General features: G+C 41.2%; 1 protein-coding gene across 1 annotated transcript in view; it reads right to left on the bottom strand.

The window, feature by feature from the left end:
• Positions 1-14010, bottom strand: part of CAP2 (cyclase associated actin cytoskeleton regulatory protein 2) — a 475046-nt gene that overhangs the window by 292100 nt on the left and 168936 nt on the right. Inside the window, exon 4 of the mRNA XM_078687967.1 lies at positions 12004-12081. Coding sequence (XP_078544093.1) covers positions 12004-12081 — 78 coding nt within the window. The remainder of the gene's footprint in view (positions 1-12003; positions 12082-14010) is intronic.

Below are 14010 nucleotides of genomic sequence, written 5' to 3'. Positions count from 1 at the left end.
TATGATCAAACAGCACATCTATATTTAATTGCTCTTAAAAATCGTGTGATACCTAACGCAACAACAAAAAAGTGCAATTTTCTACTGTCTTGACTTTATGTGGTATTTATGTGGTATTTAAGAAAAACTGGCTCTAAAAACGTTGTAAAAGCGATTAAATAAAAAGGACAATCAATGAGAACATGACATATAGAACAGTTGGTATTTAAAAAACATAAGCATACATCATATTTCCCCGGCGCCTTATATACAACTCTGGTCTTAAATAAGTTGGATTACTACCGGGACAGATCTTGAGAGTTTCTAAGCACAGTTTAGCATCAGGTAGATCAATGAAGGACTCTCAACAGGCTACAAAATAATATGAAGTTGTAGGGATACGATTTCTGATGCAACAGGCTGCAATAGCAAAACAACCGTTAAATTAGAGTTATCAAGCCATGCAAGGCCACCTTGTGTGGCCATGAGTGGCTTGATAAATATAGAGAAACGCAATGCAGCGCAAATCACTGCATTGCGTTACTCTGCCCTAGAGACATGGTCCATGGGTAGTGTGTGGGTGTTCCCATGCAACACTGATGGATTTTTGAATTTTTGCATTACAAGTAGATCTGGGAATGTGTTGTGGTGGCATAATAAGGAGAAATATCTTTATTTCTCCTAGTTTTTCCTCTTTCTATGTATGATGAATTCTGCTCTATACAAGACCAGCAATTCCCTAACTGGTTCCTGCACTAACTTTGCTGCAAAGCGTAAAAGTGCCTCCCCTGCCCTATTAACTTGCTGAATCCTTAGGGTTATATGTAAATCCCACTTCAATTGATTATTGAAGGAGATCCCCAAATTGCAGAAAAGTTGTACCTTATCTATAAGGTTTCCTTGTAAGAAAAAGGTTTTGGTTTTAGATGGTTTGGAACCACACACCACTGTAAAAGGAATTTTTAAGATGAACTTCCAAGTCTAAAGAAGACATAAATTCTGTGAAGGCATAAAGGATTTTCTGCATGCTATTTGCTGTCCTTGCTAGAAGGACAGCAATGTCTGCGTAAAGGAGCGAGGTGATGGGGTAATTACCATTTTTTGGAAGACCCAGGTTCTTTTGTAGCAGAAAGGCCTCCAAACCATTTATATAAACCAAAAACAGGAAGGGGACAAAGATACATCCCTGGCGAACCCCATCAGTTGAAAGTAGGGAGTCTTTACAGTCACCTTTGGGGCCAAAATGAACTTTCACAATGGTGTTACAGTGATGCCTCCAGAGAAGGGTGACCAAGGGCTCCTCTTTCCCATACCCCCATCACACTCCAGAATTTATCCAGGTTTACAGTGTCAAAGGAGCTCGACAAGTCTATGAAGGCCAGATGTAATGAGTCTGGACAACCTTTGCACCACGCACTTTTGGAGGGCAGAATGACCGAGATCTACAGGGGGACGTTAGCCCGCCTGCACAGCGCACTTTACCGCTGCGAGGGGGGACAGCCTACAATCCCCAGCAGCCCCTGCGCCTGGAGGCTCCAGCATGCCAGCACGCCCTTTCACCCGCAGCCACCGCTCTTAAGCGGCAGCGGGCTCCCGCAGCGCGGGACGCGCGTGGCACCCGGGCAAAGCCCGGACCAAGAGTGGGCCCGTCTGCGCCCGTCATAGACCGACAGAGGCAGGGCTGGGCCACAGCTCTGAAATCCACGTCCTAAAGGTATTGTGACTCTGAGATTATTTTGTTAAAGAAGTAACAACTCCTAAGGAAACAAACTCTGTAGACATGCGCTATTAACCTGGTCTGAAGCTGGACTTCTGCTTTGCTGTTATTTATTCCCAAGGGAGTGTTTTTGAAGGGTATTAAGTCCGCCACGTACACTGGCAAATATTTATTCTTATCTCCCCTTTTGCAATTTGTAAAAGTTTTGAGACCTCTTTACCGTGATTTTTGTGACCTGTGTGCGACATACTCAATATGGGGAAGAGAAAAACAATCTCCACTCAGAATAAGAAGTCAGTCAATTCAGGGGAGCATTCCGGCCAGTCCTTACTCAACTACCTCACTGGTGCTGTAGGCGCCATAGAACAGCAGATCAATACGGTCGAAGAGGCCTTAAAACCCGGGGTAGATGAGAGTACCTCAGTGAAAGTGAGTTCTGAATCATTCGAGGAACAGCGAAGTAAACCGGGTATAAATGGCTGGGTGGAGAATATCTCTGATCATTTGTCAGTTAGTGAGCAGGAACTCGACGCGCAGCACCAGCCACCAAATAAGCGTGCCAGGAACCCGAGTAATTGCCCGAGTATTTGCCCAAACACCTACGGGGGGAAGTTTCAGACCCTATTGCGACAGAGTGGCTCTCCCCTAAAACCCGAAAAAGGGCCCAGAAAAGGACAAAGTCCACATCAGCAAACAAATCTGAAAAATGGGAAAAATCATTAATTAGTACTAATATGCACACGCAGGCTGAGGTAGGAAAGTTAAAAGTAAAACTGGATGCTCTAGACACATTGATTAGAGATAGCCTAGGAAGCCTGACAACCAGAATAGGTGCCATTGAGGCGTCTTTAGCCAAATGTTTAGACATTGTTCAGCTTTCAGTATCTGGCAGGACGAGTTTGTCTGGCCATATTATTAAAGATGACCATCTAGTTAATAATTTACATACAAACCACACTGGTCCTGCTACTAATAGTTCTAACGCCCCTAGATACGCCCCCTCTCCCATAACTAAAAAAACTCCTTCCGCCAACAATGAGGTCCACTTAGTTACTACTGCACCAGCTGTGTTTAAGTCAGCATCAATACTATCTTTAGTAAACCCAAGTTATGCGAGCCAGACTCAGGGGTCACAACATGTCACACGCCTAGATTTACCACCAGTGGCCACACTGTATGTAGTGGTTCTAGTTAATGTCCCTATATTGGTGGATGAGATGGGAGAATCATGGGAGAATTTAAGGAATAAGTCCTTACAGTGGCTGGGATGTAGGTCAGGCCTAAACGAAAAATGATTTGATGAGTTCAAGATGGTAAGGAGGGTGGGCTGGCTAGGAAGAGGGCCAAAAAATCACCAAGGGGACTGTGTTGTGTTGGCATTTAAAACGCCAAATTTTGTGAGATTGATCTTAAGCAGAGTCGGAGATAACTTTTTGGGAGACTCACAGATTAGTGCCGTTCCCTTAGGATATTTTTATCAGCCCTCTCATTGGAATCCCCTAGGTCAAATTGGGAAAATCCTACTCTGCTGTATAGGAGACAGTTTAATATTTCTACGCAAAACCGTTTTAATAGACTTAACCAGCTTGAAGAAGTGGACTGACTGAGATCTGTGGACTCTACCCAAGCTGTTACAATTAGCCGCTTGGATGATGACCGCCATAAGGGCCCTTTATTATGCAGGCCTAGTTGTAACATTACAGTACAACCACCTCAAGAGATATCAGCTAGCACAGATGCTAATCATGGAGAGAAGCGGGATTTTTTTGCGCATACCTCCATGCCCCATAATGATATTATGCCCACCCTTGACGAGGGCATTGGTGGTAAATCGGGCAGTAATGTGAAGGATACCAAATGCTAGATCATGTTTTGGAATGTGGCCGGACTGAAAACAAAAGTGACTAATAAAGCGTGGGTTTACAAGAAACCTGGGTTGAGGAGCCTATACATTTGTGTGACTATACAACATTTCCCACCCCAGCAAGCAGATCGACACATGGTAGAGCAAAAGGGGGCCTTTGCACTTATATTTCCAATTACTTAAAAACTAGGAAAGTTAAGTTAGTTGTTTGTAATAGCCATTACCATATCATTAGTATGCACATGGATCAGACATCCTGTGTGATTATATTGTGATTATATTGAATTTTTATAACAAAGCCTCCTCTGAAATGGTGGAGGAATTATTGGGAAATTTATGCAGAGACGTGAAAGATTTGCTTAGCCGGATTACTAAAGATGTTTTTGTTATTTGTGGAGGGGATTTTAATTATTTCCTATGTCACAAGGGAGATAGGGGGGTGTGGGATTACTTTTGGAAAAGACACCAGTTCTCCGCACTTTTCTCATACATTGCATGGGGACCTCCTGAATGACATTGTATTCTCTTGCGACATGGGGTTCGCAAATAGCCTATGCTTACCTGAGGTCCCTTTTAGCCCAACTTTTAATGGTCGAGGTGCCTTCTCAACAATTGACTATATCTTGATATCTTGCAGACACTCAACCTGTGTTAAGAATTGTATTACTCATGATATCACATTAAGCGACCATTTTCCGTTAAGTCTTGATATTTTGGTGTTTAATCAAGACTTTAATAGGAAAAATAGATCCACGCAGTTCTTGAATAACATCATACTGAGCAGGCAAAACGGATACGCATTGAAGTGGATGAAGGTGATACCAGAGGAATTTCTTTCTAAATTATTGACGAGGTGTAAAAATTGTTTTCATGCCTGCCTAGATGTAAATTCCTCTCACCCAGTAATCATAGAGAACTTTATAGCTATTTCAGCCCAAATTAAAAAAAGTATTTGGGTAAACGCTAAAAGGTAGGATAATAGTGAAGGGTGGTTTGATTCCACTTGTACCAAGGCCTATTCTAGACTTAAATATGCTTTAAAAGCTCGAGTTAAGGACTATGACCTTATTAGGGAAGCCAGCAGGAACTATAAGGGGGCATTAACAATAAGGAAGGATGAACTAAAAGAGGAAGCGTGGAATGCCCTGCATGAGGCATCGACTAACCGCGATTCTGCTGCCTTCTGGAAGGCGGTTAATGCGCCTTTCCTTACAGATAAATCTAAAGCGACCATAGAGATTGCCATCTCGGAGGAAGAGTGGGTATTACATTATTCCAAGCTCTACACTAATCAAATAATAGATGACCAGGTGCCCGTGGAGATTGAAGCCGACTTGGAGTCTCTACCCACTTTCCATAATCCTAGAATGGACTTCACCTTGAGCGAGGTTAATTCGGCTATAATAGCTAGTACGGGTGGCAAGGCACCGGGCCCGGATGGTGTCCCGGTTGACCTGTTAAAAAACGTGGCACTATGGGGACCTCTGCTTACGCAACTTTTTAATGCTTGTTGCTCTAAGTGGCTATTAACGTCATGGTATGAATCCATTATTGTTCCTCTTTTTAAAAAGGGCGAAAGAGCACATCCAGCTTGTTATCGCCCAATTTCATTATTGGATTCTACAGTCAAGATAATAGGGCATGTGGTTTTAGATAGACTTCACATGTGGGTGGATGAGCAATCAATTATCAGTAATCTCCAATATGGCTTCCGTAAGGGCCTGGGCACTATAGATCAGGGCCCCACTCTTTTAGATAAATATTCGAAAGCCAAAAGGGAGAGGCTGTTTTTAACTTTTGTTGATTTAACATCAGCATTTGATTGCGTTGTTCACGAAAAGCTCTGGGCAATTTTGGAAAAGGCTGGGGGTGGATAACCCCATAGTTTCTTTTTTAAGGCAGCTTTATTCTGGGGCAAGGGCGAGGGTCTGCTTTGGACAGGGTGGGGACTGCACTAGGAACTTACAAATCTCGAGAGGAGTGCGGCAGGGCTGCGTCCTTGCCCCATTCCTATTTACGTTATATATTAATGATCTAAAAAGCACCTTACTCAAGGAGTGCAGGGATCTGCTTTTGGTAGCTACTCGCTCTATCCCTGCACTCCTTTAGGCAGATGATGCGATCCTGATGGCCCGTACGCCCATTGTTCCAAAACGTTTTCGATGAATTGTGGGCCTGGGGCAAATAAAAAGAAAAAATCAATTTTTATTAACTCGAAGGCATTAGAGAACACCAATGCATTTTCTTATTTAGGGATCTTGTTTGATCAGTCCGGGACCTGGTGCAGTGCAATTGAAGCTAGAAGGCTCTTATTCTGCAAATCATGGATGGCACTAATACATTTCAGCAGGAAAATGGGTAGACGTTCCCCAGGAGAACTGTTGTGCATTTACAGGGCAACATGTGTACCGATTGCTACTTATGGTGTAGGTATCTGGGGGTATGCTAATGTTAATTTATTACAAGTGGCAGAAAACATCTTCCTCAGGTATCTTTTGATTTGATTTTGGCAGTACAGGACAACACGTCTACATGTATCTGCCACACAGAACTGGGTCTGCCTTATCTTGAGGATGTGATCAAGATTCAGCCTGTCCTTCTGTAGCACAGGGTTGGACCACTGAAGAGTCTGCATTCAATCACCATATAAGATGGCTACATTATGTTAAGATGTTTTAACTCAATTAGGCTACAAAGAATGTTTTAATGACCCCTCTTCTATGTGTCGGGTATCAAGTAAGGATCTTAAAAATGTATGTATGTCATATTTGAGCGAACTTAGAATTACCAGTGAAATGACCAAAACCACGGTGGTGGCACATCATCTTACTTTGATTACTGTCAATATACAGTGTTACATCTGTTAACTACTAAGGATTTTGACAGGTTTTTATTACCGCGCATCAGACTCAACATCTTGCATAGAACTTTAAGTTTTCCCGAGGTAAACAATTGGTCAAGATCACTTTGTAATTGCCCATTGTATGATATATCAGCCCAGTCGTCCATACACATCTTGTTCTTTTGCACATTTTATTCCATACCCAGAAAAAGATGGATAGTCCCAGTGTTAAAGAGACTGGAACTGAGACGATGTCGCCCGGCATTCCTGGTGCTACAGAACTTAGATAATGTATTTACTGTTGCTTCTGTTACTGCTTTTTTTTAAAAACATTTTTAAATTTCGTAAATCAATTGTGATATGAACTTTTATATATATGCTTTTAGCTTCCTCTATTTTTCCTATTTTTAATCATGGAATTTGATTGTGATCTAGAAACTCTGCTTTTATGTTTTTTTTTTTGTATAATAACCGAATAAAGTTCTTTGAATTGAATTGAGTACTTCATGGACTGGGTGTCCTTACTGACAATTAACGTTAAATTTAGACACTGTTCAACTGTCCCTCGTCCTTCCCTTAAACCAAATTGGGTTCTTGATATTAAGGTGTTTTCATTGGCCCATGTTTCCAGACAACCCAATTACACCACGCCCAAGAGCTAGCATCATTCAAAGCGATTGGCCTATAACACGTTGGGACTACAATGGCCTCCCTGCTTACTAATAAACACAAATGTTAGCCAGACACCCTTGCTTACCCGTGCTGAAGTTCAGTTCCTGTCCACTCCAGCACAGAAATAAATATGTTTAAATAATATTTTATCTACAGTAATTTTACTAGTAAACACATATATATTAGAACATTTATTACTACAGTGCAAAGGTCAAAATCCATATAATTACTACAGTACAGCGAAATTGCCATGAGAAACACACTGTTTACCAACTACAGTTAGCAGGTTACAGTCACTTTACACATGAAAACAAGTTACAGTCACAAAGACTCGAATGTCACTTTACCTTACTGAACAAACCCCTTGCATTCTGTTTTTAGTGAAATGCCATTAAAAAACAAATATACATTACAAAACCATTCCATAAACCACACATGCAGATGAAAGGAAACTAATAAGCTATTTTTAGTAGAATGACCCTCACAAGGTTTCCTGCCTTGCGAGTTTTGGCCCTTACTCCTACTCAACAAGGGTAACAAATAGTACATATGGGATGTGACACTCACATATAGACGTACATGTGTATATATTTTTACCTTAAAATAATACAATTTGAAAGGGGATTAAAGATAACTAATATAATAAAAGTGACTTTGCTGTAAAAACTAAAAAGACCTGAAATTCTCGAAATAGGGTGCTACCTTTACCTTGTGTCACAGCCTCACCACACTACATCAGCCTTAACTCCTGCCCTCAGTATACAGTCTTGACATATCATGGACCTTTTCAAACAAATGCATAATGCAATGTAATACATGATTAGGAACTTCCTTTGCCATTGCACCAAACGTCATGCACGTGGCCACCTAAAATCATTTGCCAATATACACATCCTTATGTATATTCATTATGGAAGAATGCTTCTTTAGTTAGAAGGTTCAATAAAGAGTTTTGCAAACATTTCCCATTTTCAAATCACTCCGTACCACTCCTTTTCACACAACGTCACAAACTCCAGCATTGACATCTAGGTACGAATGACATTTTATGCCCTACAAATGTATAAAATCTGATCCGCTCACAGACAAAACCACTGAATGTTATAGAGAAAAATGGAAGAGAAAGAGAAGTTCTCCAAGAGACAGCATGAATCAGACCTCTACAACCCCATCATGCATGCAGAGCCAGTCTACAACTCTGTGAATGGTCATATGACCACATGTGAACAGCTTGCTTGAAAGCTGAGTTCTAGACAACATCTTTGAAACCAGACACTCAGGTGGCTCAATTCTTAGTTCACCAGATAGGAACCCAGGTTATTGTATTCTGTTATATAGAACTCTTGTAACTTTAGCCAATGTGTCTTAGAAGGACCGACATTTAAGGCATCAAGCTCTAGATACCATGCCTGCCCAAGTAGTAAATAATGTGGCACATTTCTAGGACAATGGTATCTGAGTTAAATTGTCTTTCAATATAGGCATCCAGGTATTGTTGCATATGTGTGCATGTGGAACCCCATATCAGAATGATGACTTTTATGGTTTTTATCGAGCCTGGTATGGGCAGACTGCGATAGAATCTGCATCCCCTGATGATTTCTAGCAGGTCAAAACTGCCAGACGTTAAAGAGAGAGTTAAGACCCAGAAAATACTGGCAAATGCAGATTTTCATGGTGTACGCACCAACATTTGAATGTTATGCTAATTTTAGGGGGAAACGTATAATAGAATTTGTTAAATTATGTACCCAAGTATCTTTACTTGTAAGGTGCATAACACCATATCTAACACCGGGCTAATCGTAATTAGGGCCATAGGTTGCACTGGCACACGAGCAATTTTATAGCAACATTTGTAGGTTACCTAGGTACCATCTGTCCAGAGCAGAAATCTGAAATACAGGTTGTTCTGCAGACAATGCATCAAAGGGATTTTGCCAACCAGACAAAGCCTATCAAGACCCATGTAGCACAGTTACCAACAGAAAAGTAATGATGATGCACATGCATCTATACAACTCCCAAACTTGATATCAGTATTTCTTTGGAGTAGGAGCTAATGTCAGTATCAGCATTCTGTCAACATTAGCTCAAACTATCTGGTGGTAGTTGTTACCCAAGAAGCGCCAATTCTATAGTTTTGAAACCTCAGAGGTTCAACAAAAAAAGTACCTACAATCGCTCTTTCTTTAGCCTAGATCTGAGAATATGTAACGAACTTCCACCGGAAATGAGGACAAACCCCTCGAGAAGCTGCTTTAAAAAAGAAGTAAAAATTTTCTTTGTAAATAGATTCCTCCAATAGCATACCTGAAGTCACCTTGGCTTCTAAACTCTCCCAGGCTGTTTGTTTATACTTTTACCTGTATTCTTTTTTTGCTTACATTAATGTTTGACTACTATATAACAGCTCTCTGATACCCTCAATTGGTCATGTTTGTGTTATATAAAACTCTTCAAATAAATAAATAATTGAGCAGCCCGGTGTGGGAAGGGGGCCCCAGCTCCAGGGGACCCCTCCGGCAATGTGCACGGGCAGGAGGCCCTTGGCCTGTGAGCGAGGTCTGAGGTGGGTGGTGGGGGGTCCCTCCATGTACTTTGCAGGCGGGCCCCCTCAAGTTTTGTTACGCCACTGGATGCTGGTTAAGGAGCAGGGAGAGGTTCCCAGTCTTTGGCCATGCAACTGTCATCAGCTCTTTAGGCTTAATTCCCTCTTGTACTGGGTACCACAGTACTTTGGCCCTATGTTGGCGAACTGTAATTGGTATTGATCCATTGTACTGAGTGATTCAAGTCATCCTCTATGTGCTTTATGGAAGGCCCAACAATATGTTGTTTCTATAGTCTATTTGGGGCCAATCAACACATGAACGGCAGATTGGAAGTACATAGAAAGCATGAAAGACAGAGCAATCCAAGAGTTCTCAGAAGGATAGTGTAAGTGTGGAACAGGGTGATTATGGGCATGGTAGAGCAGAGATGGATCTCAAGGGTTAAATCTCAGCCATTGCTGTGTTGAAATGCCTCTGATCAAGTCAGAGGTAGAGCGACTTTCCACGGTGTTGGATACAGAGGAGATGACCATTGGTTTAGGATTTCAGACATTTTATTTTAGGTCACAAAACACTCCGCAATTTTAAATGATCTAGATGCATTTGCTAACAATGGTAGCAGCAACTATCTCATTGGGAATACTGCCAGGAGTGTATAAGCCTCTCTGTCATGCTACTGAAAAGTACATTTTAGAGGCTGGGCAACACTGCAGTCCAAATGTTCTGTGGAGACAATGAAGAGACCCATGGTTGCCTCCTGCTCACAGTATTTTATGAAAAAGGCAATCTAGACATGGAGGCACAGGGAAGGGCCCAGCTCCACTCGGACATTATGTTATGTTAAACAGCACTTGTATCGCGCACATCTACTCCAAAGAGTGTCCCGGCGCATGTGGAGCAAGTGATTAGACGAGAAGCAGAAAGCAATATAAAAAGTAAGGTCTTCAGTCTCTTTCTGAACAGCTTTAGGTCACTCAGAGCAGGCACCTCCACAGGAAGTTGGTTCCAGGCTTCTCCAGGAGGAGGGTCTTATGTTTCTAGGGGTCAAAAGCTGCTGAGAAGTCACGCAGGGACATCATTCCTCACCCTCCCATGCAACAAAGTTCACTAAAATAGTAGAACACTGAACCATTTGTTCTGTGGTGAAACCTGAAATCCGAATTAGAATGGGTTGTAGATGGTCCGGGTCAGTGACTATAATAATCAGCTGTGCATGGATCAAGTATTTTATGACTTTAGGGATGAAGGTGCTGTTAAAACCTGGCCTGCAAGAAGTAAAATGAGCAATTCCCAAGTGGGTCTTCTTTATGTGGATGGACAATGATTTGCTTTGGGTACTTAAGGACATGATCTTTTGTGACGTGTCAATATGTCATGGCAGGACCTGGGTCAACAACATGGATTGTGGCCTTTACGAGTCATGAAAAAAATTTGTACATTTTGACTTCCATGACCCACTGAATCACTTTTTGCGCCTCAAAACAATGCACAAAATGCAAAAGCAAGTGTTGTACATCAAAATAAAAATGATGCAATATTTTATGTAATTCACAAACAAAAAACATGTAAACATCTAAATTTGGAATTGGAAGTAACCCCTTGCGTGCTTATGATGAGCCCAGCTCGTCATGAGGCACAGTGGAGCTGTGCTCATGATGAGCTGGGTTCGTCATAACGGCCGCGCCACTCCTCCGCGCTGTGAAATCCACGCCTGTGCGGACGTTCTACGGAAGTGGGCGGAGTCATAACGAGCCCAGCTCGTCATGATGAGCACAGCTCCACTGTGCCTCATGACGAGCTGGGCTCATCATAAGCAGCGCGGCGCCGTGCGCGGCCCCTCCCCCCCGCACCGCGGGGGAATCTCCCCCGCGGCGAAGGGGTTACAATTTTTCTTTTATTTCTAAAAGATGAAATCATATGGTGGACTCAAGCATATTATGTTGTCTTTTGTTGCTCCAAATGCATGCTTTCATTTTATCGGTGCTTACTAATGCTTCAATTGGGGCCATGAATTGTCCATACTAGATTCCTATTGCTGTACTTGCGCTGCTCCCGTAAATCATTATAAGGATACCAACGTAACTTTTAGCCTCCAATTTAAAATTCTTTCACACATAGCATTTTAAAAGTTTCAATTTTGCTTTTTTATGTATGTATACTTCTTTAATCTTCTAATATTATTTAATTTTCCAAAGAGTTGAGGAGACCCTGCGTAGGTGTTGTGTATGCAAGTTCAGAATCACTGCTCTAAATCACCAAATCATTCTACACAAAGCCGACACCTCAAGTTTACATACGTAAACTGTACTAAGGATACACCATTGACATATATACTGAATGGTTGCTATTACAGGTGGACACCCAGCACTCTTACCTCAGGTGGTTGTTGACACTGAGACGCTATTAATAGGAATGTTCTCTGTGCCTGGAAAGCACTCTGCACCAGTCCTGCCTAAAAAAGAAAAACAAGTAAGAAAACTCTTAACAGTTAGGTAGCTGTAAAATAGGTGTCAACTACACGAAGTTAAGAGATGAGAAACCGTTGAGGATACCTCAATAGGTTTATTACAAAGCACATAATCCACTGATCATTGAACAACACGTTCAGGTTGGAATCTTCAATAATTTTTAACAGGGGAACAGAATTTTACATTGCAAGAGATCCCCTCACTCACTATGACACATAGCAACAAAAAATCATGACAGAAATATATACTGAATAATAAACTGTGCTACGCTATCAAACTAAACAGAATTAAAATCAAAGAATCATACTAAAGGAATATACAAACTATAACTGGAGTTCTCAATTATGTAGACCTCATGAAGCAAAATGCACTTCTGGTACATTCAAGTACATCATTCTTGAGGTAGGTTGACTTTCATGCCACTCTCTTGTGCAACTTATCTTTCATATTCCTGTTACATTCCTCTGTACCTATTCTTTCTATTTACAACCCCCATTTTCACCCTCATCCAAATTTGTTTCAGGACATCTCTGATTCACACTTTTAGACAGAGGGCAGAGAAATTCTCTAATCTTGTATTTTTGCAGCATATTTAAATAATGTGATCACTTCCATAGGTTTGGTGGATTTTGACCAGTCACATCTCCTCACAGGAACCTTTATCTAAACCACAGCTTCTATCTTCACTTCAGTATCTAAAACTGCCTTCATCGTATCATAGTCAGACTTTCAACTCATTGCTTATCTAACTTTTTTATTCTCCATTCATCATCCTTACTCACACTCACATCACCCCTTTGCCAATACATCCATCCAGGAGACTGCATGGTTTTAGGCTTCCTCTCCATAGATAACTCAAATGGTGCTTGGAATTGTAGTCTCTCCTAATTCGTCCATTAGACTCTCAACTATCCCATTCATATCTGAGTGATGCAGTGCATTTTTCTTCTTCACTTTTCTTCTTCAATGTGCCACATTGTTTAAAATAAATCTCCACTTCTCTGGATGACATATGAACACCATGTCGTTAGGTATCGTGGTTGTGAATGTCTAAAGATTCCTTCTAGACATTTTATCACAGTGCCTGTACCAATGTATCTGACGCATGCTACTTCAGGCCATTTTGAAAACATATCTACCAGTACTACTAGATATCATCTATACCCTTCACCTGTCCAAGAACCTACAATATCCAGTGCTAATTCCTCCTAACTTAACAATGCCTAAGTGCCCTTCATGAGCTAGGCTTACATGTTTAAAATGTACACCTGTTGCCGCTGAAACACAAGTCCTTCTGACCTCAAAATTCCTTTTCGAAATTCCAAAAATGTTTTACAATTTTCATTCAGTAGATTTTGCCTTCCAATTTGTTTTCTACAAATTTAAAAACTTTCTGCACACTGATAACCGTATTCACTTCCTTTCTCTAATGTTCTCATGTCACAACTCCTTGAGTGATAAAACAAGGTATTTCATTGGTTTGCTCAACTTCTTCATTGTCTCAGCATCAGGTATATATTCCACCTTGATGTATGATACTGTAGACTGATAACTCCCCTAGCAATCCCAGATGACAGTGCATCCAGACCATTTTTCATTAAAAAAGTTTGTAACGGTTTGTGGTCTACCAAAATGACAAATTCAGTACCCAACAAAAAGCTTCAGAATCTGTTTACTGCAAAAAGAGTACCAAATCCTCTCTTTCTACTTGGAATAGGTTTTATCCCGCTCTTAAAGCCAGCAAAGTGAAAGTTATTATCCTTTCTTCACCATCCACTATTTGAATGAGAACAGCTCCCAGGACTTAAGCACTAGCATCAGTTACAACTACACACGCCGCCTTAGTGCCAAAGAACAAAAGCAAAAACAACAGGTGATCTGTTGACTGGGTGTGAGTGTTTGATTGGTTCAGA

Source organism: Lissotriton helveticus, chromosome 4_1 (assembly GCF_964261635.1).
Source record: "Lissotriton helveticus chromosome 4_1, aLisHel1.1, whole genome shotgun sequence".
Taxonomy (NCBI): Eukaryota; Metazoa; Chordata; class Amphibia; order Caudata; family Salamandridae; genus Lissotriton; species Lissotriton helveticus.
This window is presented reverse-complemented; position numbering and strand designations above follow the sequence as displayed.